This window comes from Marmota flaviventris, chromosome 2 (assembly GCF_047511675.1).
Source record: "Marmota flaviventris isolate mMarFla1 chromosome 2, mMarFla1.hap1, whole genome shotgun sequence".
NCBI classification, from domain to species: Eukaryota; Metazoa; Chordata; class Mammalia; order Rodentia; family Sciuridae; genus Marmota; species Marmota flaviventris.
Window position 1 is genome coordinate 104,576,423 of NC_092499.1, and position 17,407 is coordinate 104,593,829.

The 17,407-nt window shown below is 37.2% G+C and overlaps 1 protein-coding gene across 1 annotated transcript in view; it reads left to right on the forward strand.

Moving 5' to 3' along the window:
• Myzap (myocardial zonula adherens protein) overlaps positions 1-16,786 on the forward strand; it is an 86,364-nt gene extending 69,578 nt beyond the window's left edge. Inside the window, exons 12-13 of the mRNA XM_027925005.2 lie at positions 8,073-8,173; positions 15,848-16,786. Of these exons, the coding sequence (XP_027780806.1) occupies positions 8,073-8,173; positions 15,848-15,944 (198 nt within the window). The 3' untranslated portion in view covers positions 15,945-16,786. The remainder of the gene's footprint in view (positions 1-8,072; positions 8,174-15,847) is intronic.
• Positions 16,787-17,407: the final 621 nt, after the last annotated feature.

Consider the following 17,407-nt stretch of genomic DNA (forward strand, 5'->3'; position numbering starts at 1 on the left):
GTATTCATTACACATGTAAACACAAGGTGGTAGTATTTGAAAGCAGGAATATGCTGCAATTTGATTCTCAGAAGCAGTCTTTTATGGAGCATAGTCCAGTCAGCAGTCTGAAGCTATTCATTGTCTTACACTCTGGTCCAGTTCTGCAAGACTGAGAGGCAGATGTTCTGTGCTTCACTGGGTCAGGTCCTGTTAATTTTACTTTTTAAATATTTCTTAAATCTGTCCCTCCTCTAACTTTCCTCAGCTACCCATGTGTAGACGCTTATCATCTTTTACCTTTTCCTATCAACATTGTTGTGTATAATTTACATAAATAAGCTATATCCATTTAAAACGTATGAAGATTGAGAATCCCTTACTCGAAATGCTTAGGACCGGAAGTATTTGGAGTCTATCAGATTTTGGAATATTTCCAGACTTTACTGGTTGAATATCCCTAATTCAAAATTTGGAAATCCAAGATTTGGAAATCCAAAATGCTCCAAAATACAAATTTTTTGAGCACTCTGTCAGTGTGTAAAAAGTTTCAGATTTCATAATTTTGGATTAAAGATGCTCCACTTGTAATTCAGTGAGCTTTGACAGGTGCATATACCTGTGAGTGGCCACTAGAGTCAAGACAAGGAACATTTCTGTCATTCCCCCAAAGACTCTCTGTTTCCCTCTGCAAACTATCCCCCCTTCACCACAGGTACCCCCTGATTTTTTTGGGCAGGGGTTCACTTTTTAATCACTTTTTACCACTCTAGATTTGTTTACATTTTATATAAGTGGAATCATACAGTATTCTCCTACCATCACTTTGAATATACCAGTTTTTCTACATCCTTACTCAGACTTAGCATTGCTGGGTTTTTTGTTTTTGTTTTTAAATTTAACTGTTCTAGAGGGTATGTAGTAGCATCTCATTGTGGCTTTAATTTGAGTTTTCTTGGTAACTGGCGATGTTGAATATCTTTCCTATTTGAGCATCTTTTTGTGTCTTTACTGACAAGTCATATATCTTGGTTTCTGAAGTCTCTGTTCAAATCTTTTGCCCTTTGAATTTTGCCTATTGAATTTTTGGTTTCTCATTGAGTTGTAAGAAGAGTTCTTTATATATTTGGGATCCAGCCCTTTGTCAGATAAATGTGCTACAAATATTTCTCTTAATTTGCCTTCTTAACGATAAATATGAAAAGATTTTTATTTTTAGTTTTGATAAAGTTCAGTTGGACTTTTTTTCTTTTGTGATTTATGCTTTTTGTGGTACTAAGAAATCTTTTCATACTGCAAGTTTTCAGAGATTTCCTCCTGTGGTTTCCCCTAAGGATTTTATAGCTTTTTCATCTAGATGATTTACTATGAGGTAATTTTTGTGTTTTATATCAAGTAAGAGTTATTCTTTTTTACCCACCTAGCTATTCAGTTCTTTCCTTTTGCTCTCTCTTTAAAAGAGAGATATTGGTGATCTGTACATTCTTTCTCTTCTTTAATCATCTAGCTATGGGGTTATCAATTTTGTTGATTTTCTTAGAAAAATTTAAGTAGTTTTTGGCTTTGTTGATTTTCTCTATTTCCTGTTTTACATTTTATTGAGTTTTTCTCAGGTATTCATTAATTTTTTCTTTTCATTACTTTGAGATTTCTTTACTCTTCTTTTACTAGCTTCTTGAGGTAGAACCTTAGGTCATTGATTTTAGGCTTTTTTGTTTGTTTGTTTGTTTTTAATATAAGCCTTTAAAGCCATTGATGGCCTTCTAAGCTCTGTTTCAGCAGTATCCCCAAAACTTGGATATGATGTGTTTTTATTACCATCCAGTTCAAAATGCTTCCTAATTTCCCTTGAGGTTTTTCTTTGGTTTATGGATTATTTAGAAGTGTGTTGTTTAACTTCTAAATCTTTGAGATTTTCCTAGATATCTTATTTTTTTTTAATTTCTAATTTAATATCATTATGGCCCAAGAACCTACTTTGTATGATTTTAATTCTTTTTTTAAATTTTTTTTAGTTATAGATGAACATAATACTTTTATTTATTTATTTTTATGTGGTGCTGAGGATCAAACCCAGTGCCTCACAAATGCTAGGCAAGTTCTCTACCACTGATTAAGTCACAATCCCAGCTCTAATTTTAATTCTTCTTCTTTTTTTAAAAAAATATTTTTAGTTGTAGATGGACACAATATCTTTATTTATTTTTATGTGGAGCTGAGGATTGAACTCAGGGCCTCACATGTGCAAGGTAGGTGCTCTACCACTGAGCCACTGCCCTAGCCCCCTGATTTTAATTATTTTAAATTTATTGAGGCTTGTTTTATGGCCAGCATATGATTTATTTTGATTAAATATTGTGAAAAATATATATTCTGTTGTTGTGTATGTCCTATAACTATCAGTTACATTTAGGTTATTGATAATATCATTTACATAACATATTTTTCCTGATTTTTAAATAGTTGTCCTATCAGCTGCTGAGAGAGAGTTTATTAAGATCCCTTAATATCTTTTGGACTATTTCTTTAATTCTATTGGTTTTTTATTTTTGTGTTTTGAAGCCTCTGTTTTTAGATACGTACACATTTTTATTTTTACATCTTGATGATGAATTGACCTTTGCATCATGAAATATTGGTCAGTACCTTAGTTAATACTCTTTCCCTTGAATTTTTTTTAGTTCATATTAATATGGCCATTTTTACCCTCTTATATTCATTATTTACATGGCATATCTTATTCCATCCACTCATTTTCAACTGGTCTGTTTTTCTGTATTTAAAGTGAATCTCTTATAGGCAATATATAGTTGAGACTTAGCTTTTTCATACATTCTAGTAGTCTCTGCCTTTAATTGCAGTGAGCCCATCAACATTTAATTATAAAGGATAATTTGATAGTAATTTTACTTATATGATTGGATTTCGGTCTACCATTTCATTTCTGCTTGTGCTCTTTTGTTTGTTTTGCTTTGTTACTTTATTCCGTTTTCTTGCCTCCTTTTGGATTATTTCAATATTTTTTTAGATGAACATTTTATCTATACTCATTTGGGCTCTATTTCTTTAATATTTCAGTAATTGCTCTAGGAGTCACAATATACACCAACTATTCATAGTCCACTTAGAGATAGTCTTATACCATTGTGTGTAAAATGAAGAAACCTTGCAGTGATTGTATGATTACTCCTTCCCCACTATTAAAATTGTCATATGCATTGTATCTATAGTTATTACAAACCCACAATACATTGTTATTAGTTTTGCTTTAATAAATTACATATTTTATAAAGAAATTAAGAGAAAATATAAAACTTCATATTTATTCACTTTTTTTTTAAAATTTTTGATGCTTGATATTCATTCCTGAAATTCTAAGTTTCTCCCTGATATCATCTCTCTTCAGCCCAGAGAACTTTTACTTAGCATTTGTGTAATGTAGGCCATGTAGTAAAACTTTTTCTTAGTTTTTCTTACCTGAAAATAAGATCATAATTTCACTTTATCACCAAAAGTATGAAGCTCAAGGTTGACAGTTTCTTTCTCTCAATACTCACTGTTTTTGGTTTCCATCCTTCCTAATAAGATATCTGTGATAACCCAAATGATTATTACCTAGTAGGCAACAGATTGCTTTCAAGGTTTGCTTGTGATTTTCAGCAGTTTGACTATAATATGTTTCTCTTTGACTTTATCCTGTTTGGGTTTGCTGAACTTCTTTTGTAAATGTTTGACTTTCACCAAATTCAAGAAGTTTTCAGTCATTATTTCTTAGAGTATTTTTTCTGATTTTGTTTCCCTCCCTGTTCTTTCTGTGATTCTAGTATTCTTACTTTAGCCCTCAAAAAATTGTCCCATAGTTCCATGAAGTTCTATTTATTATTTTCATTCTTTATCTTCTTTTATTTGGATAATTTCTACTCATGTATCTTCAAATTTACCGATTCCTTCCTTTGTCATTTTCTTTTCCCTCTTTTTTTTGGGGGGGGGGGTACCAGGGATTGAACTCAGGGGCACTTGACCACTGAGCCACCTCCCCAGCCTAATTTTGTATTTTATTTAGAGACAGGGTCTCACTGAGTTGCTTAGCACCTTGCAGTTGCTGAGGCTGACTTTGAACTCCTGATTCTCCTGCCTAAAGCCTCCCGAGCCACTGGGATTACAGGCATGCACCACCACACCTGGCAACATTTTCATTCTTAAGTCTATCTAGCAAAAATAATTTTTAAAAAAATTTTAAGTATTGTACTTCTCCGTTCTAAATTCCCATTTGGTCCTTTCTTATATTTTCTTTCTTTCTTTTTTTTTTTTTAAACTATAGCATTACTTGTAAGCATATTTTTCCATTACTTCATTGATCACAGTTATGATAGCTGCATTAAAGTCCTTATCTGAACATTTCAACATCTGAGTCATATCAACATTGGTGTCTGTTGATTCTTTTTCCCTTGAAAATAGATCACATTTTTCCTGATTCTTCAGATGTCAAGACTTTTGCATTGTAAGCTGGATGTTATAAGTGCTTTGCTATGGAGACAAGATGTTTAGCCAGCTTTTTCATTGCTGTGACCAAAAGACCTGACAAGAACAGTATAGACAAGAGAAAGTTTATTTGGGGCTCAGGATTTCAGAGGTTCAGTCCTTAGCTGACCAACTCTATTGCTTTGGGTCCAAGGTGAGCAGAGCATCATGGTGAAAGTGTATAGAGGAGGAAAGCAGCTCAGGACTTGACATCCAAGAAACAGGTCTGCTCACCAGGGACAAAATATAAGCCCCAAAGTCACACCTCCTGTGACCTACTTCCTCCAGTTACACCCCACCTTCCTAAAGTTGCCACTTAGTTAATCCATATCAGTGGATTAACCCACTGATTAGGTCAAACTTCATAATCTATATCATTTCACCACTGAAAATTCTTGCATTGTCTCACATAGGAGCTTTTGGGAGACACCTCATATCTAAACCATAACACTTTAGTTTCTATTTCTTTGTTGTGAAGATTACTGAGGTTTTTGTCTTAAAATGAATTGAATTTTGTTGACCCCAACTACACCCTGCCAAGCCCAGGATAGATGATATCTCAGGTCTGAGTTCCATTATTTAAGTCTTAGCTGCAAACTCTTTTTAATTCACCCCTTGTAAACATGGTTCAAGGATCTATCAGACACCTGAGCTGAGTCTATGCACAGATTTCCAATCCCCCCACACTTTTCTTTTGACTTCTCTCTTGGCAGCCCTTACTCCTTCTCTTGGTTTCTTTTACCAGAACAATGGTCTTTATGACAAATTTTTATTTTATCTGTGGCTGCTACCACAGCATTGCTACTCTGAAGGTAAAGCTACAAATGAAAAGAAACAAAACAGAGAATACAAGAAGTACTTATCACTTTGCTTCAAGTTTCAGGTCTCTTGCCTGTCTCTATTTAACTCTCTAGAAACCTGGTTAGCTGCCTTTTATCTCTTATCCAGTATGTATTGATATTATTTGCAGCAGGATTGGCTTTTTTAGTACATTCTCCTCTATACCAGAAGTGTGGCTCTTACTCTTTTAGCGATATAACTGCAGTGGCCTTCTGGGCTACCCTCCCTGTCTTTAGTCTGATTTCCCTCTAATGCAATTTTCACTTGGGAGCCAAGGGATTATAAAATTTTGGTGCTGACCTTGCTTTTATGGGATTGGCTTTTGACTCCTTATAATAGTATCCATAGCCCTTCATAACTAATTGCTGTTCTAATGCAACCTGGTGCCTTTTCTCAACCTAGTGTGTTTCTACAGTCCTGGAGTTCTCTACTTTGCCTTTTCTTACTCTCCCTCTCCTAACTCCAGAATCACCGTTCCCTGTTCCCATTTTGAATTTGCTGTCCCCTGAAAATTCTCTTAGTATTCTGTGTGACTTCCTGTAATGAAAGTTGTCACAAAGTTCTTTCTGCTCAGTTGTCTGTGCTCCCACAGGTCTGAGCTGCTCTGGAGTTGCAAATCATGCTATATCTATTAAAACTGCTAACTAATTCTCCTCACCTAATTTCACAGGCTGCCTGATATACAGAAGATAAACCAATATTTTATCAACGAATTGAACTTTGATGAATATAAATGTTTTATTTCTGTGCTTCTCTGGTTGCCTGATGTACATAGATAGAATTTCCATAAGAGCAAAGGATTTGGGGCTACATAGCCATTATTCACTATGTAGCATTTGGGGCATATCTGCTAACTTTGTCTCTTATGCCCCCTAAGAATAGGTTCTAGACCCAGCGTTCTGTGAAATCCTTATGACTAAAGTCTTTAAACTGAGAGGGGTAAGGTCACAGGATTGCTGGATTTAGCACAGTGGCAGGTCTTTTTTGCCTTTCTCTTTCCTTGCAAATGGGAGAGTCCAGATATTGCCAGGGAAGGGGTGTGTGTGTGTGTGTGTGTGTGTGTGTGTGTGTGAGAGAGAGAGAGAGAGAGAGAGAGAGAGAGAGAGAAGAGAATGTTGACATCCTCTTGGCAGTAAGCCAACACTATTCTTCATACTAAGGAGTGGGTGAAAGATTTGGAGCCCATACTCCTGTCATAGCTGGCTAGCTTCTTGGGAATCTGGAATGCATTATCTTTCTTTGCTCCCTAATTATCAGAAGGGATCCAGAGACCTTTACCTGGTGAAGAACACGGGTTTGCATGAGAGCTGCTGCTTTGCTCCTTGGTATCACCCTTTCAGAGGGAGAGCTTCTGACTCTAATCTACATATTTCTTTTCAAAACAAATAAGCTTCTATTTTCAAAAGATGTTTAAACTTCCTTGTGCTTTCTAGTATCTTAGACTAGAGCCTTAGCTTCAGCTCCAACTTGAAAATTAATGATGATGGAATGTGATGATCATTACCATCCAAAGTACATGTATGAAGACACGAATTGATGAGACTATACTATGTATACAACCAGAGATATGAAAAATTGTGCTCTATATATGTAATAAGAATTGTAATGCATTCTTCTGTCATATATAAATTAAAAAATTTACATAAATAAGTCAATAAATAAAAAGAAAATAAGAAAAAGCAAATGCTTTAATTTTTTCTAGTTAGACAAATAACATTGTAAAAGTATTTATACATTTATTTATCTGATACATTTTATCTGACATCTCCTACATGTCATGCTTCAAGGATAGAGCCAGGAAGATAAATGCTGTCATTACCTCTTGGAAATTTAGTCTAGCATTACCAAAAATATATATAAAAAAAACTTCTTTAAAAGCATCTGAAAAACCTCAGTACACAGAGATAACCACTTCTTTCTGATTTTTTTATGTGATTTGTCCTTTAAATTTCAGATACAACCACTTCATCTGTTTTTATTCCCATATCCTCAACTTTCTTGCACCTTTGTCCTTCATTTCCCCCATGGGACAAATTTCCAGTTCGTGAGCATCTAATCATCTACCTATGTAATGTTTGGCTCTGGACTAAAAAAAAAAAAAAAAGAAAGAAAGAAAAAAAAAAAAAGAAACTATTCAGAATGTTAATTTTAATCCCAAGGAGCTTGTTCTATTTTATATGTTTGAGATTTTGAATTTTCCACACCTATGAAATACTAATTATTGAGTTATAGAGGTATTTCCCACTAAATTAAATTAATAGACTTACTCATTTTATAGTTTAATGGGGGAATGTTAAAAGTTGAGCGACACCTTATTTTTAATGGCAAAAAAGTGATAAATATCTAAATGCCCATCAATAAGAGACTAGTTAAATAAACAATGAACATCTGTAGGATGGAATAATATGAACCAATTAAAATAGTTTGCTGACAAAAAGAAAACTAGTAAACATGGATACCTATAACAAGTTGTTGACTAAAAAAACAGATTATTTTATAGACTAAGATATGTTGTTTTCATTTATGTAAAATTGGATGTACATGTATGTACACACACTGATTTATGTAAAAGGATTCAATGTATTTGTTCACATTCTATTGTATAAGAGATGTTTAGTAAATACATTGTGATAGATGTCCATGTCATAGGGGGAAATCAAATAATGTATATAAATTGCATATTTGTGAGAAAACATTTGGTTGACTAAAAGTACTTTCCCCCTTATTTCTAGAATAATGAGCTACAAAGCAGATTGGACTATTTAACAGAAACCCAATCCAAAACTGAAGTGGAAACCAGAGAGATTGGAGTGGGATGTGACCTTCTACCCAGGTATTTAAGAATTTCCTGTTTTTTTGACCCAGATTCTTCTTTGACTTAAGAAAATACTTTCACTGGATGGTTAATTACAGAATTGCATTCTTTCTACCAAAAATATTTCTGCAAAACTAAGCGGTGGTTGCTGAGGGTTCAGAATGGTTTCCGTGGGAACAGAGACATTATATAAGGTGGAGGGGATATTGAAGGAGAGACCTGGAAAAGCTACTTTGAAAGAGAAATTGGACATACCAGTGAGTGCAAGTATTTGTTCATTCATTCACTCTGCAACTAGATGTTGATACCTCCCCTGTGACACTGAAAGCAGTGAGATTTGGTTCGTGCCACACAGTAGAGTCTGGAAGGACAGACAGATATGTAGCAGACATTGATGACAGTATGAGAGGGTGGTGCAAGGTGCCTTGGTAATGTTGAAGAAAGAGGGTCTAAATCTTGAACCAGATACTTCTGTTCCCCAGTGCTGTAGCAGAGTATTATCTAGCATTTGGTCTGGTTCATGTATAAACAATCTGCTTCTGTCACATTTGGATGTCAATAGCCTGGTTGGTTCAGGGCATGCCTGGGCCAGGACTGGCTTCTTCATTGTTAAGCTGCTCTTCATGCCCAGGCCTGTGTCCCTCCTGAGTGAGATTGGAGCCTGTGCCTTAGTAGTCTGCCCTTGATAACTAACTTCTCATTTCTAGTTGCTCACAACTGTGCCTGGCTTAAAGAGGACATAAAACAAATTTACAACAAGGATACACATGTGACTTGTGATCTAGCTAGTCAAAGTCACAAAATGCCTTATATCCTGTGTGCAAAAGGGGATTCTTGCATAAGTGGGGGCCTTTGTGTGTGTTGTACTAACACTGGTGGCCCAGAAAAATGTTGAATCCTGGAAAATTGAATGGTTATATCTGGTGGGAAAGAGTGATAAGCCAGTCACCAAGCTGGGATGAGAGTCCTTGGTTCCGGCTTCCTAAATGCCAGCAGGAATGCTTCTGGCAGGTCATTCTTGGTTGGACCTCAGTGTCCTGGTCTCTGAAGTCAGTAACATCTCAGGTCTCTATCATCTGTAATGTTATAAGAGAAAACCTCATTGCCCACCCTACTTGACTTTTTAAAAATTTATTAAGGATGCTTTTTTTTTGCTCATTAAAATAAGCCACTCATCATCCTCAAAGAAATTATCAAAAGCAGCATAAAGCTCTTTTTTTTTTTTTTTGACAATGTTCTTATTTACATTTCTTGTCTTCTGGTAAAGACAAGGCAATTTTGTCATTCTGATAAAATTAACGGAAAATGTTAAAAAAATATACATAAATAGACTGTTTCATCAATGTGTGATACAGTGTATGTGATGAAAATATAACTAAAAAGAGTGATTGATTGTGTTCAGGGACTCTTTTTGAAATATAAATAATTTGGCCATTTTTGTTTTTCAAGAACCAAGTGGTTTAGTCCACTCTAATTGCCCACATAATAAATCTTGTTTGGCTAAGTCGGGTACAAAACTATGTCTGAAACCAATAAATTGTTTGTTTTCTAATTCCCACATTTTGGCTTAAAACAAGCTTTTCAATTTGTATGTCCAAGCAGAGCCCGAGGCAAACTTTTATGGCTAAGTTATGAAACCACAAAGCGGTTTTCATAATGGAAGTGCTGACAGACCCTTAACTTATGGCCACGGTGAACTTGGAAGCCGCTTCAGTATCTAAAAGCAGCTTTTCCATAAATGTAACATTTGGTTTCCCCCAGGATCCATCTTAGCACTTTAACTACCTGGGTCAGTCAGCAGAGGAAATGAAAACTACATAGCCACATTTCCGAAAAGGCAGAGTCATATTTCATGCATTTCCTCACAATTATTTATTAAGTGCCTACTATGTGAAAGGCACAGGGCAGGCAGTTCCTGCTGGTGATGGTGCAGGAGTTTGGGAGATAACTCAGGGCAGTGGTTTTCTACCTGTGCTTCTTGGAACTGCCTCGCTCTGAGCCAAGGCTCCTGGAAAGGCCTCACGGCTGGGGGTGAGGAAGGGTTAGTGAGGTCCTGACCTGGGGGCCTCCCTCCCTCCCCACAACAATCTGAGTCCGTTTTGAATATTGGATTCCAAGTAAGATTTTGTTTGAATAGAGTTCTGTGGTCAGAAATAAAGTGGACTCTCCCATCCCTGTCCTAGTTGAATCCCTTTGTTTTACAGGCTACAGAACAGAACCCCACAGAAATAAAGTGACTCCCTGGAAGCCACACGGCTGGGGTTAGAAGCAGGCCTGAGTCTTGGAGTACATTGTAGCTGGAAAATACTTGATAGAGTTGCTAAATTGTGTCATGTATGTTTTAACAAAATTTCTGGTTATTACTTGGACTTCAGACTTGCGTCTAATTAATAAAAGAGTCCATGGTGTTTTCCAGAATATTTTTTGAACAGTCACCTCCAGAATATTTTCAGTCAATCAAAGTATTGAATTAAACCTCAATTACACAAAAGTGCTTCGTTCTTACACCCTATTTTCTGATTAAGAACTGAGCAGTGTGGTCTAATTGGGGAGTCTAGATGCCCTGGATTCCCTGTCCCACTAGCTGCTACTGATTGCAGCCTTGGGCAAATTATCTAACCTCTCTGAAACCTCAACTCTTTTATCCTTAAAAAGGGGATGAAGAAAATAATTTCAAATCTCACTGGATTGCCTGCCTGCCTGAGACTAGTCTTCCCCTAAGTGGAATCTATTCAGTACCCTCTCCCTGCCCCTACTGTCTCCTCTTCAACTTTTGCCCCTCTGTCTAACCTTTGTGTTCTTGAATTTCTGGTGAGCAAGGATCTCTTAAGGTGAGGGGAGAGAAAAGGGTAAGGAGTGACTCACTGTAAGTTCAGAGGCTTTTAAACACCTTTTTCCTTTTTTTTCCTTCCTTCCTTCCTTCCTTCCTTTTTAAAGACAGAGAAGTTCGGTTTGAAAAGTATGATACATGTTAATTAAAGCCATGGAGAACAATTTCAGATTGTCTAGCCTTCATTTACAGAGAAAAGCAAAAATCCAAAAGAAAAAGAGGCTTTTCTTTCTTCTGCCTTTAGTGAATTGAAACATGGTTTCCAGGAAATTCATCAATGATGCCTTAATAGGTACAATTTGATGAAAAAGAAAAAAAAAACAAAAAACATTCCCCATGATCATAAGTGCACAGCACATAGTATGTGCTTTAAAATGCTCACATTTTCACATTTCTGTTGTAGAGATTGGAATGCAAAGTCAACTTTTGGTCAAAAGCTTTGTTTTCTGATTCTGCTAATACTGCCCCCCCTATGTGGAGGAGGAGGATTGCCCTTTTGTAGATTAATAAAAGGTTAACAATAGCCTGAATGTGTTAAAGAAAATAGGTGAATTTCAGTTCTGTGGTTGAAATTATTTGTGCTCTTGAAATCCTGTTGTTTCCTAGTGACCTGCTTTAGCAAAATATGCCACTTTTTTTTTTTGGAAGGTTGGGATATGAGTGCCTGTTGTTGAAACCCAGAAGGTTCACCTTTATAAATATTTCTGCATTTTATGGGCTTTTAGAATATTGTCACCAGAGACCATTTCTGTTTTGAGGAATTTTCACAGGAGTTGGCACAAATTGCCATCTGGTTTCTGCCCCTGCCATTTGCCTACACTGCCTGGTCAGGTCTCCAGGGACTCCTGAAGTGCCAGGTCCCATGGATTTCTCTTCATGGAAGGTGACACTGGGACCACTCACTCCTCAAAATTCCCTTGGTCTCTGGTGTCCATTGTCATCTCTATGTAAAATGACAGCTGTGTCCAGCCTGTGTGAGCTGCTGGAGTCATGAAGATGACTGAGATGTGGTTTTTCCCCTCAGAGAAATTATACCTAGCAATGGAGACAAATATATACAACAAGTGCAACATGAGATGCTTCCTGTGGCTGAGCCTGTATGAAAGAGTCATTTTCAAGGTGTCTAATGCGGGATGGAAGACATGGTGGATGTCTGGAGGGGGACATGTGAAGTTTAAGATCTGGCCACCATGCTTCTGATACACCCTGCACCACTTTGTGAATGATTGGATGTGGGAAGTTAGGGGAAAGGTTGACTCTCATATTTCATATGCTTTTCATCATTGCTTTAGTCAGCACGAGCAATATAGCTTTGCTATGCAGTAATCCACAAATCTCAGTGGCTCAGCACTATAAATATTAATTTTTTACATCATAGTCAAAGACAGGTTGTATTAGCCCCACTCCACAGAGTCATTCAGGAACCCAACATTCTTTTTTTTTAATTTTTAAATTTCTTTTTAGTTATACATGGCAGTAGAATGTATTCTGACATATCATATTTACATGAAGTATAGTTACCCATTTTTGTGGTTGTACATGATGTGGAGTTACACTGGTCATGTATTCATAGATGAATATAGAAAAATTATGTCTGATGCATTCTACTGTCTTTCCCATTCCTATCTCCCCTTTTGTTCCCCCATTCCTCCCTATTCAATCTGGTGAACCTCGACTCTCCCACCCCAACTATTGTGAATCAGCATCCATGTATCAGAGAGGACATTGGCTTTTGGTTTTGGGGGATTGGCTTATTTCACTTAGCATGATAGTCTCCAGTTCTATCCATTTACAAGCAAATGCCTATTTAAAAAAAATTTTTTTTTGTAGTTGTAGATGGACAGAATGCCTTTATATTATTTGTTTTTTTAAAATTTTTATGTAGTGCTGAGGATCAAACCCAGTGCCTCATGCATGCTAGGCAAGTGGTCTACTACTGAACTACAGCCCCAGCCCAGCAAGTGCCTATTTTGAGTGAGCATCTGCATATCAGAGAGAACATCAGGCCTTTGGTTTTTTAGAATTGGCTTATTTCATTTTTTTGTAATTGGCTTATTTCTTTTCTCCGATGAATGTTTTTGGTGCCTTTGTCTAATATGAGATAACTGTATTTATGTGGGTTTGTCTCTGTGCCTTATATTCTGTACCATTCATCTTCATGTTTGTTTTGGTGCCAATACCTTGTCATTTTTGTTACTGTAGCTTTGTAGTATAATTTAAGGTCTGGTATTGTGATGTCTCCTGCTTCACTTTTCTTGGTAAAGATTGCTTTGGCTATTCTGCACCTCTTACTTTCCCAAATGAAGTTCATGACTGCTTTTTCTATTTCTATGAAGAATGTCATCAGAACCTTAATAGGAATTGCATTGAATTTGTACAGTATGGCCATTTTGACAATATTGATTCTGCCTATCCAAGAGCATGGGAGATCTTTTTATCTTCTAAGGTCTTCTTCAATTTCTTTCTTTAGTGTTCTGTAGTTTTCATTGTAGAAGTCTCACACCTCTTTTGTTAGATTGATTCCCAAGTATTTTTATTTTCTTTGAGGCTATTGTGAATGGGATAGTATTCCTAATTTCTCTTTCAGTTGATTCATCACTGATGTATAGGAACATGATTGATTTATGAGTGTTAATTTTATATCCTGCTACTTTGCTGATATAATGTATAATGGAACCCAAGATTCTTTCATCTAGTGATCCCCTGGGCTTTTAGAGTCCTCCTGGATCCTCCACTGCATTGTCTGCATAAAAGGGAAAGGAGAGGGAGCATGGAGGAATATGTGGAAAGGCAGTAAGAGCTAAGCCTGAAGTAATGTGAATCATTTCTGCCCACTTAGTCACATGGCTCACCTAACTGTAAGAGAAGCTAGGAATTTTAATTGAGTTATATATCCAGAAGGATAAAAATGGGTTATGTCTCCATTTTAGTCTCATTCTCCTGTTAATTCTGCCTCCTAAATATCTCCCTGAACTTGCTACTTCACCTCTGATACTCCTGTTGGAATTCTCATCTCTTTTTCACTTCCTAACCACCAAGAATTTGCTAACCTTCTACCTTCAGGCCAGCTTTTCCATAGATAATTTTCAGCAATTCCAGAGAAATCTTGCTAGAATAAAAATACATCATGGTTTCCTATCCCCTCCTGAATTCCTTAGCAAGGCACTCAGGGTCCTTCTCCACTTGTCTCTTTTTCTGCCACTTTTTATTATGAACTCCTTGCTTTACTAATACATGTCTCTGTTGCTCACCCTCCTTTGCCCTGGCACATACGATCCCTTCGGCCTGAAGTTCCCATCTCCTCTTTGCCTACTCGATGATGCCAGGCATCCCTCAAGATTCACCTTCCCTGTGTAAATTCCTGGATGTGAATTTCTTGGTGATGCTAAATTGTTCTGCCCTCAATTAACTCTTCATGTGTTCATCTTCATTGCTCAAGGTCCTGAGAGGAAGGGAAAATTGAAGGAGTTCAAAGGGGCTATTTAGAAATGTTTGGGCAACTGTATGGGAAATAAACAAGAAATAGTGTTGTGCTCCAGAGCTGGCAACAGTGGAAGCCGTAACCACTTGTCTTAGTCTGTTTTATGTCGCTCTGGTTGCATTTCATGGTAGATGATATCACAATGTCGGGTGCACATGTGGAAAAAGAAAAAGAAGTCATGTGGTGACACAGGAAGCAAGAGTTTGAGGAGGGCCAATATTTGTTCTTTTTATAACAACCTGCTCTGAGAAACGAATATACCCCTACTAGCCTCAGTCCACTCTCACCAGACCATAAATCCAGCATGGGGTAGAGCCCTTTTCACCTAGGCCCCATCTCTTAAAGGTGCCACTACCTTTCCATGCCACACTGAGGACCAAGCTTCTAGCACATGAACCTTTGGTGGATACACCAATCCATATCCAAACCATAGCACCACCATAGGCCTGAAGAGGCAGGGGAGAATGCTGGTAAAAGAGAGCAAGGGCAGAAATGTAGCATTGGCCTTTGAGAGAGGAATGTACTAAGCTACCCAGCTGCAGCCTAGCTGGAAGAAACAAATGTCCTGACTCTCTGTCCATCCATTCTATGATTCTTAGCTGCCATTTCCAAGCTGATTAGAACAAAACAGAGAAGTTCATTGATGCTGACCTTCAAGTCAGCTTCCTAGAGCATACAACAAGTGAAGAGGGATGGAAAGTAGATCTGTATGAGCAAACAGAATATCCAACATAGCTCTTTACGTCTCTCTCATAGTACCTAACACATTATATTAAAGTTACTTATTTGCATGTCTTTCCTGCCAAGGTATGCACTCCTTGATTGTATGTTTTATATTTTTCGGAATCACTGATGCCTGGTACACCTTTAAAAGTTTCAAAAATTATGGTCTTGTCTTAATATATTTAGATTACTATTATAAAATACCATCAACTGAGAAGCTTGAAAAACAGAAACTTGTTTTTCACTCTTCTGGAAACCAGGAAGTCTAAAACCAAAATTTGGTTTCTGGTGAAAACCCACTTTCTGGCTTATGGATGACACCTTTTCCTCATGTCCTCTTGTGGCACATGAGATGATGGGTCTGTTTTATAGAGGCACTAATCTCACTCATGGGTGTCACACCCTTAGGACCTAATCACCTGTGAAGGCCCTGCTTCCTAAAGTTATCACCTTAAAGTTTGGATTTCAGCATGAGTTTGGAAGGACCAAAGCATTCAGTCCGTTGCAGGTCTCTTTTGTAATGTTTGAGTAAAATATTAAACTGCAGTATTTTTTTGTTTTTTAAATGCTGAAAAACCATTTTAGAGAGTCGTCTTGCCATGTGAAGAATGTAGAGTTTTTTGTTTCTTCTTCCTGATCTGCCTTTTCTCATTTGCAGCCAAACAGGCAGGACTCGCGAGATTGTGATACCTTCTAGAAACTACACCCCGTACACGAGAGTCCTGGAGTTGACCATGAAGAAAACACTGACATAGGCATGTGGATACATGCACTTTCTACAGGTGGCAAAGCCCCTGAAACCTTGTGGCTTCAAGTCAGGAAAGGGTGACTGTTGCTTCTTCATATACACAGTGTAAACAGGAGTGGAAAATTGCTGAGCCTCTGACCTACTTCCAAGAGAGGAAGGAAAGTGAAGGCAGAGGGGACACAGAAGGAAGAGGTCTATAAGGTCATATTTCAGACACCCAACCAATGTTACCCTGCTGTACTGTATCGTCATTTATTTCTCATGTAGACACTGAAATCCTAACAGAATTTCACAATTTATTTTGTGTTTTGCTAGAGTTTGGTTGGGAAGGGAAAGGGCATTAGTTTGAAATTTCATGTTACTCATGCCAGGGTGGGTTATTATAGCATGAAAGTTTTGTTTACCCATAAAAGTATTAGAGACAGTGTTTCTCTGGCACAAAGAAGCCTCTTCACAAGAAGCATGGGCACCTGGAAAAACTTGAACCTCGAAGAAAGGATTCCCAATGTACAGTGCTCTCTCCTCTTGGTGTTGAGGGTCTGTGCAGGGTTGTAGGAGCCACCATTAGAGACTTGTGTGGGCCAGACAAGCTTCATTCTGATTGCTAATCTCTTATTTTAATTTGTGCCTTATGCCTTTGTAGGATCAGCTGAAATCACCGTATTTATTCAACCTGTGATTTTTTTTTCACTTTAACTTAAAGAGAATTTTTTATGTTGTAGAAATTTAATCATTGGATGTTTTCAGTATCAATTGGTGTTTTTGTTGGAAGAATGAGTAATCTGTTCAGGCATGCTGTACTTTGATATTATTACCTATATCACATATGTTTAATAAATACCATATATTTTGTTCTACTAATAATGTTGTCTCTGTGTTTACTCCACGACCATGTAGAGGGATTCAGAGCAGACCAGGCTATAGAATGAGTGTAAAGGTCAGATCACAGTGATCTTTCATCCATCAGTATGAACTACAGAAGCATGGAAAAGCATAAGATTTTATGTGTGTATGTATGAGTGTGTATTTCTTTTAATTTTCAAAATATATTTAGCTAACACACCTTCTCAAAAGAGTAAGTAAGATATATTCATGATCACAAAATGCAAAATTTGTTTTTCCTTGTAAAAATCCCCCACCCTTTTTCCAGGTTCTCCTTACCTCCCCCAGCTTAGAAAAAGAAAAAGAAAGCCCACAAAATTCAATGAATCACCGTGAGTTGGGATAAAGAGGAAAATGTGTGTTTTGGAGCCAAATTTGTGTACAAACTCTGGCTATGGGACCTTTAGCAAGCTGTCAACACTCTCTGATTATAGTTTCATCCCCTAATAACCCAGGAAAATCATACCTACTCAGTAGGCTAATGTAAGTAGCAAATGAGGTAATGCAGAAGGGGCTGGCCCAGGCAGAGCAGGCACCTGGGCATCCATTGCTGTCACTCTGGAAGTTGTTTTAAAGCACGGCTGGAAG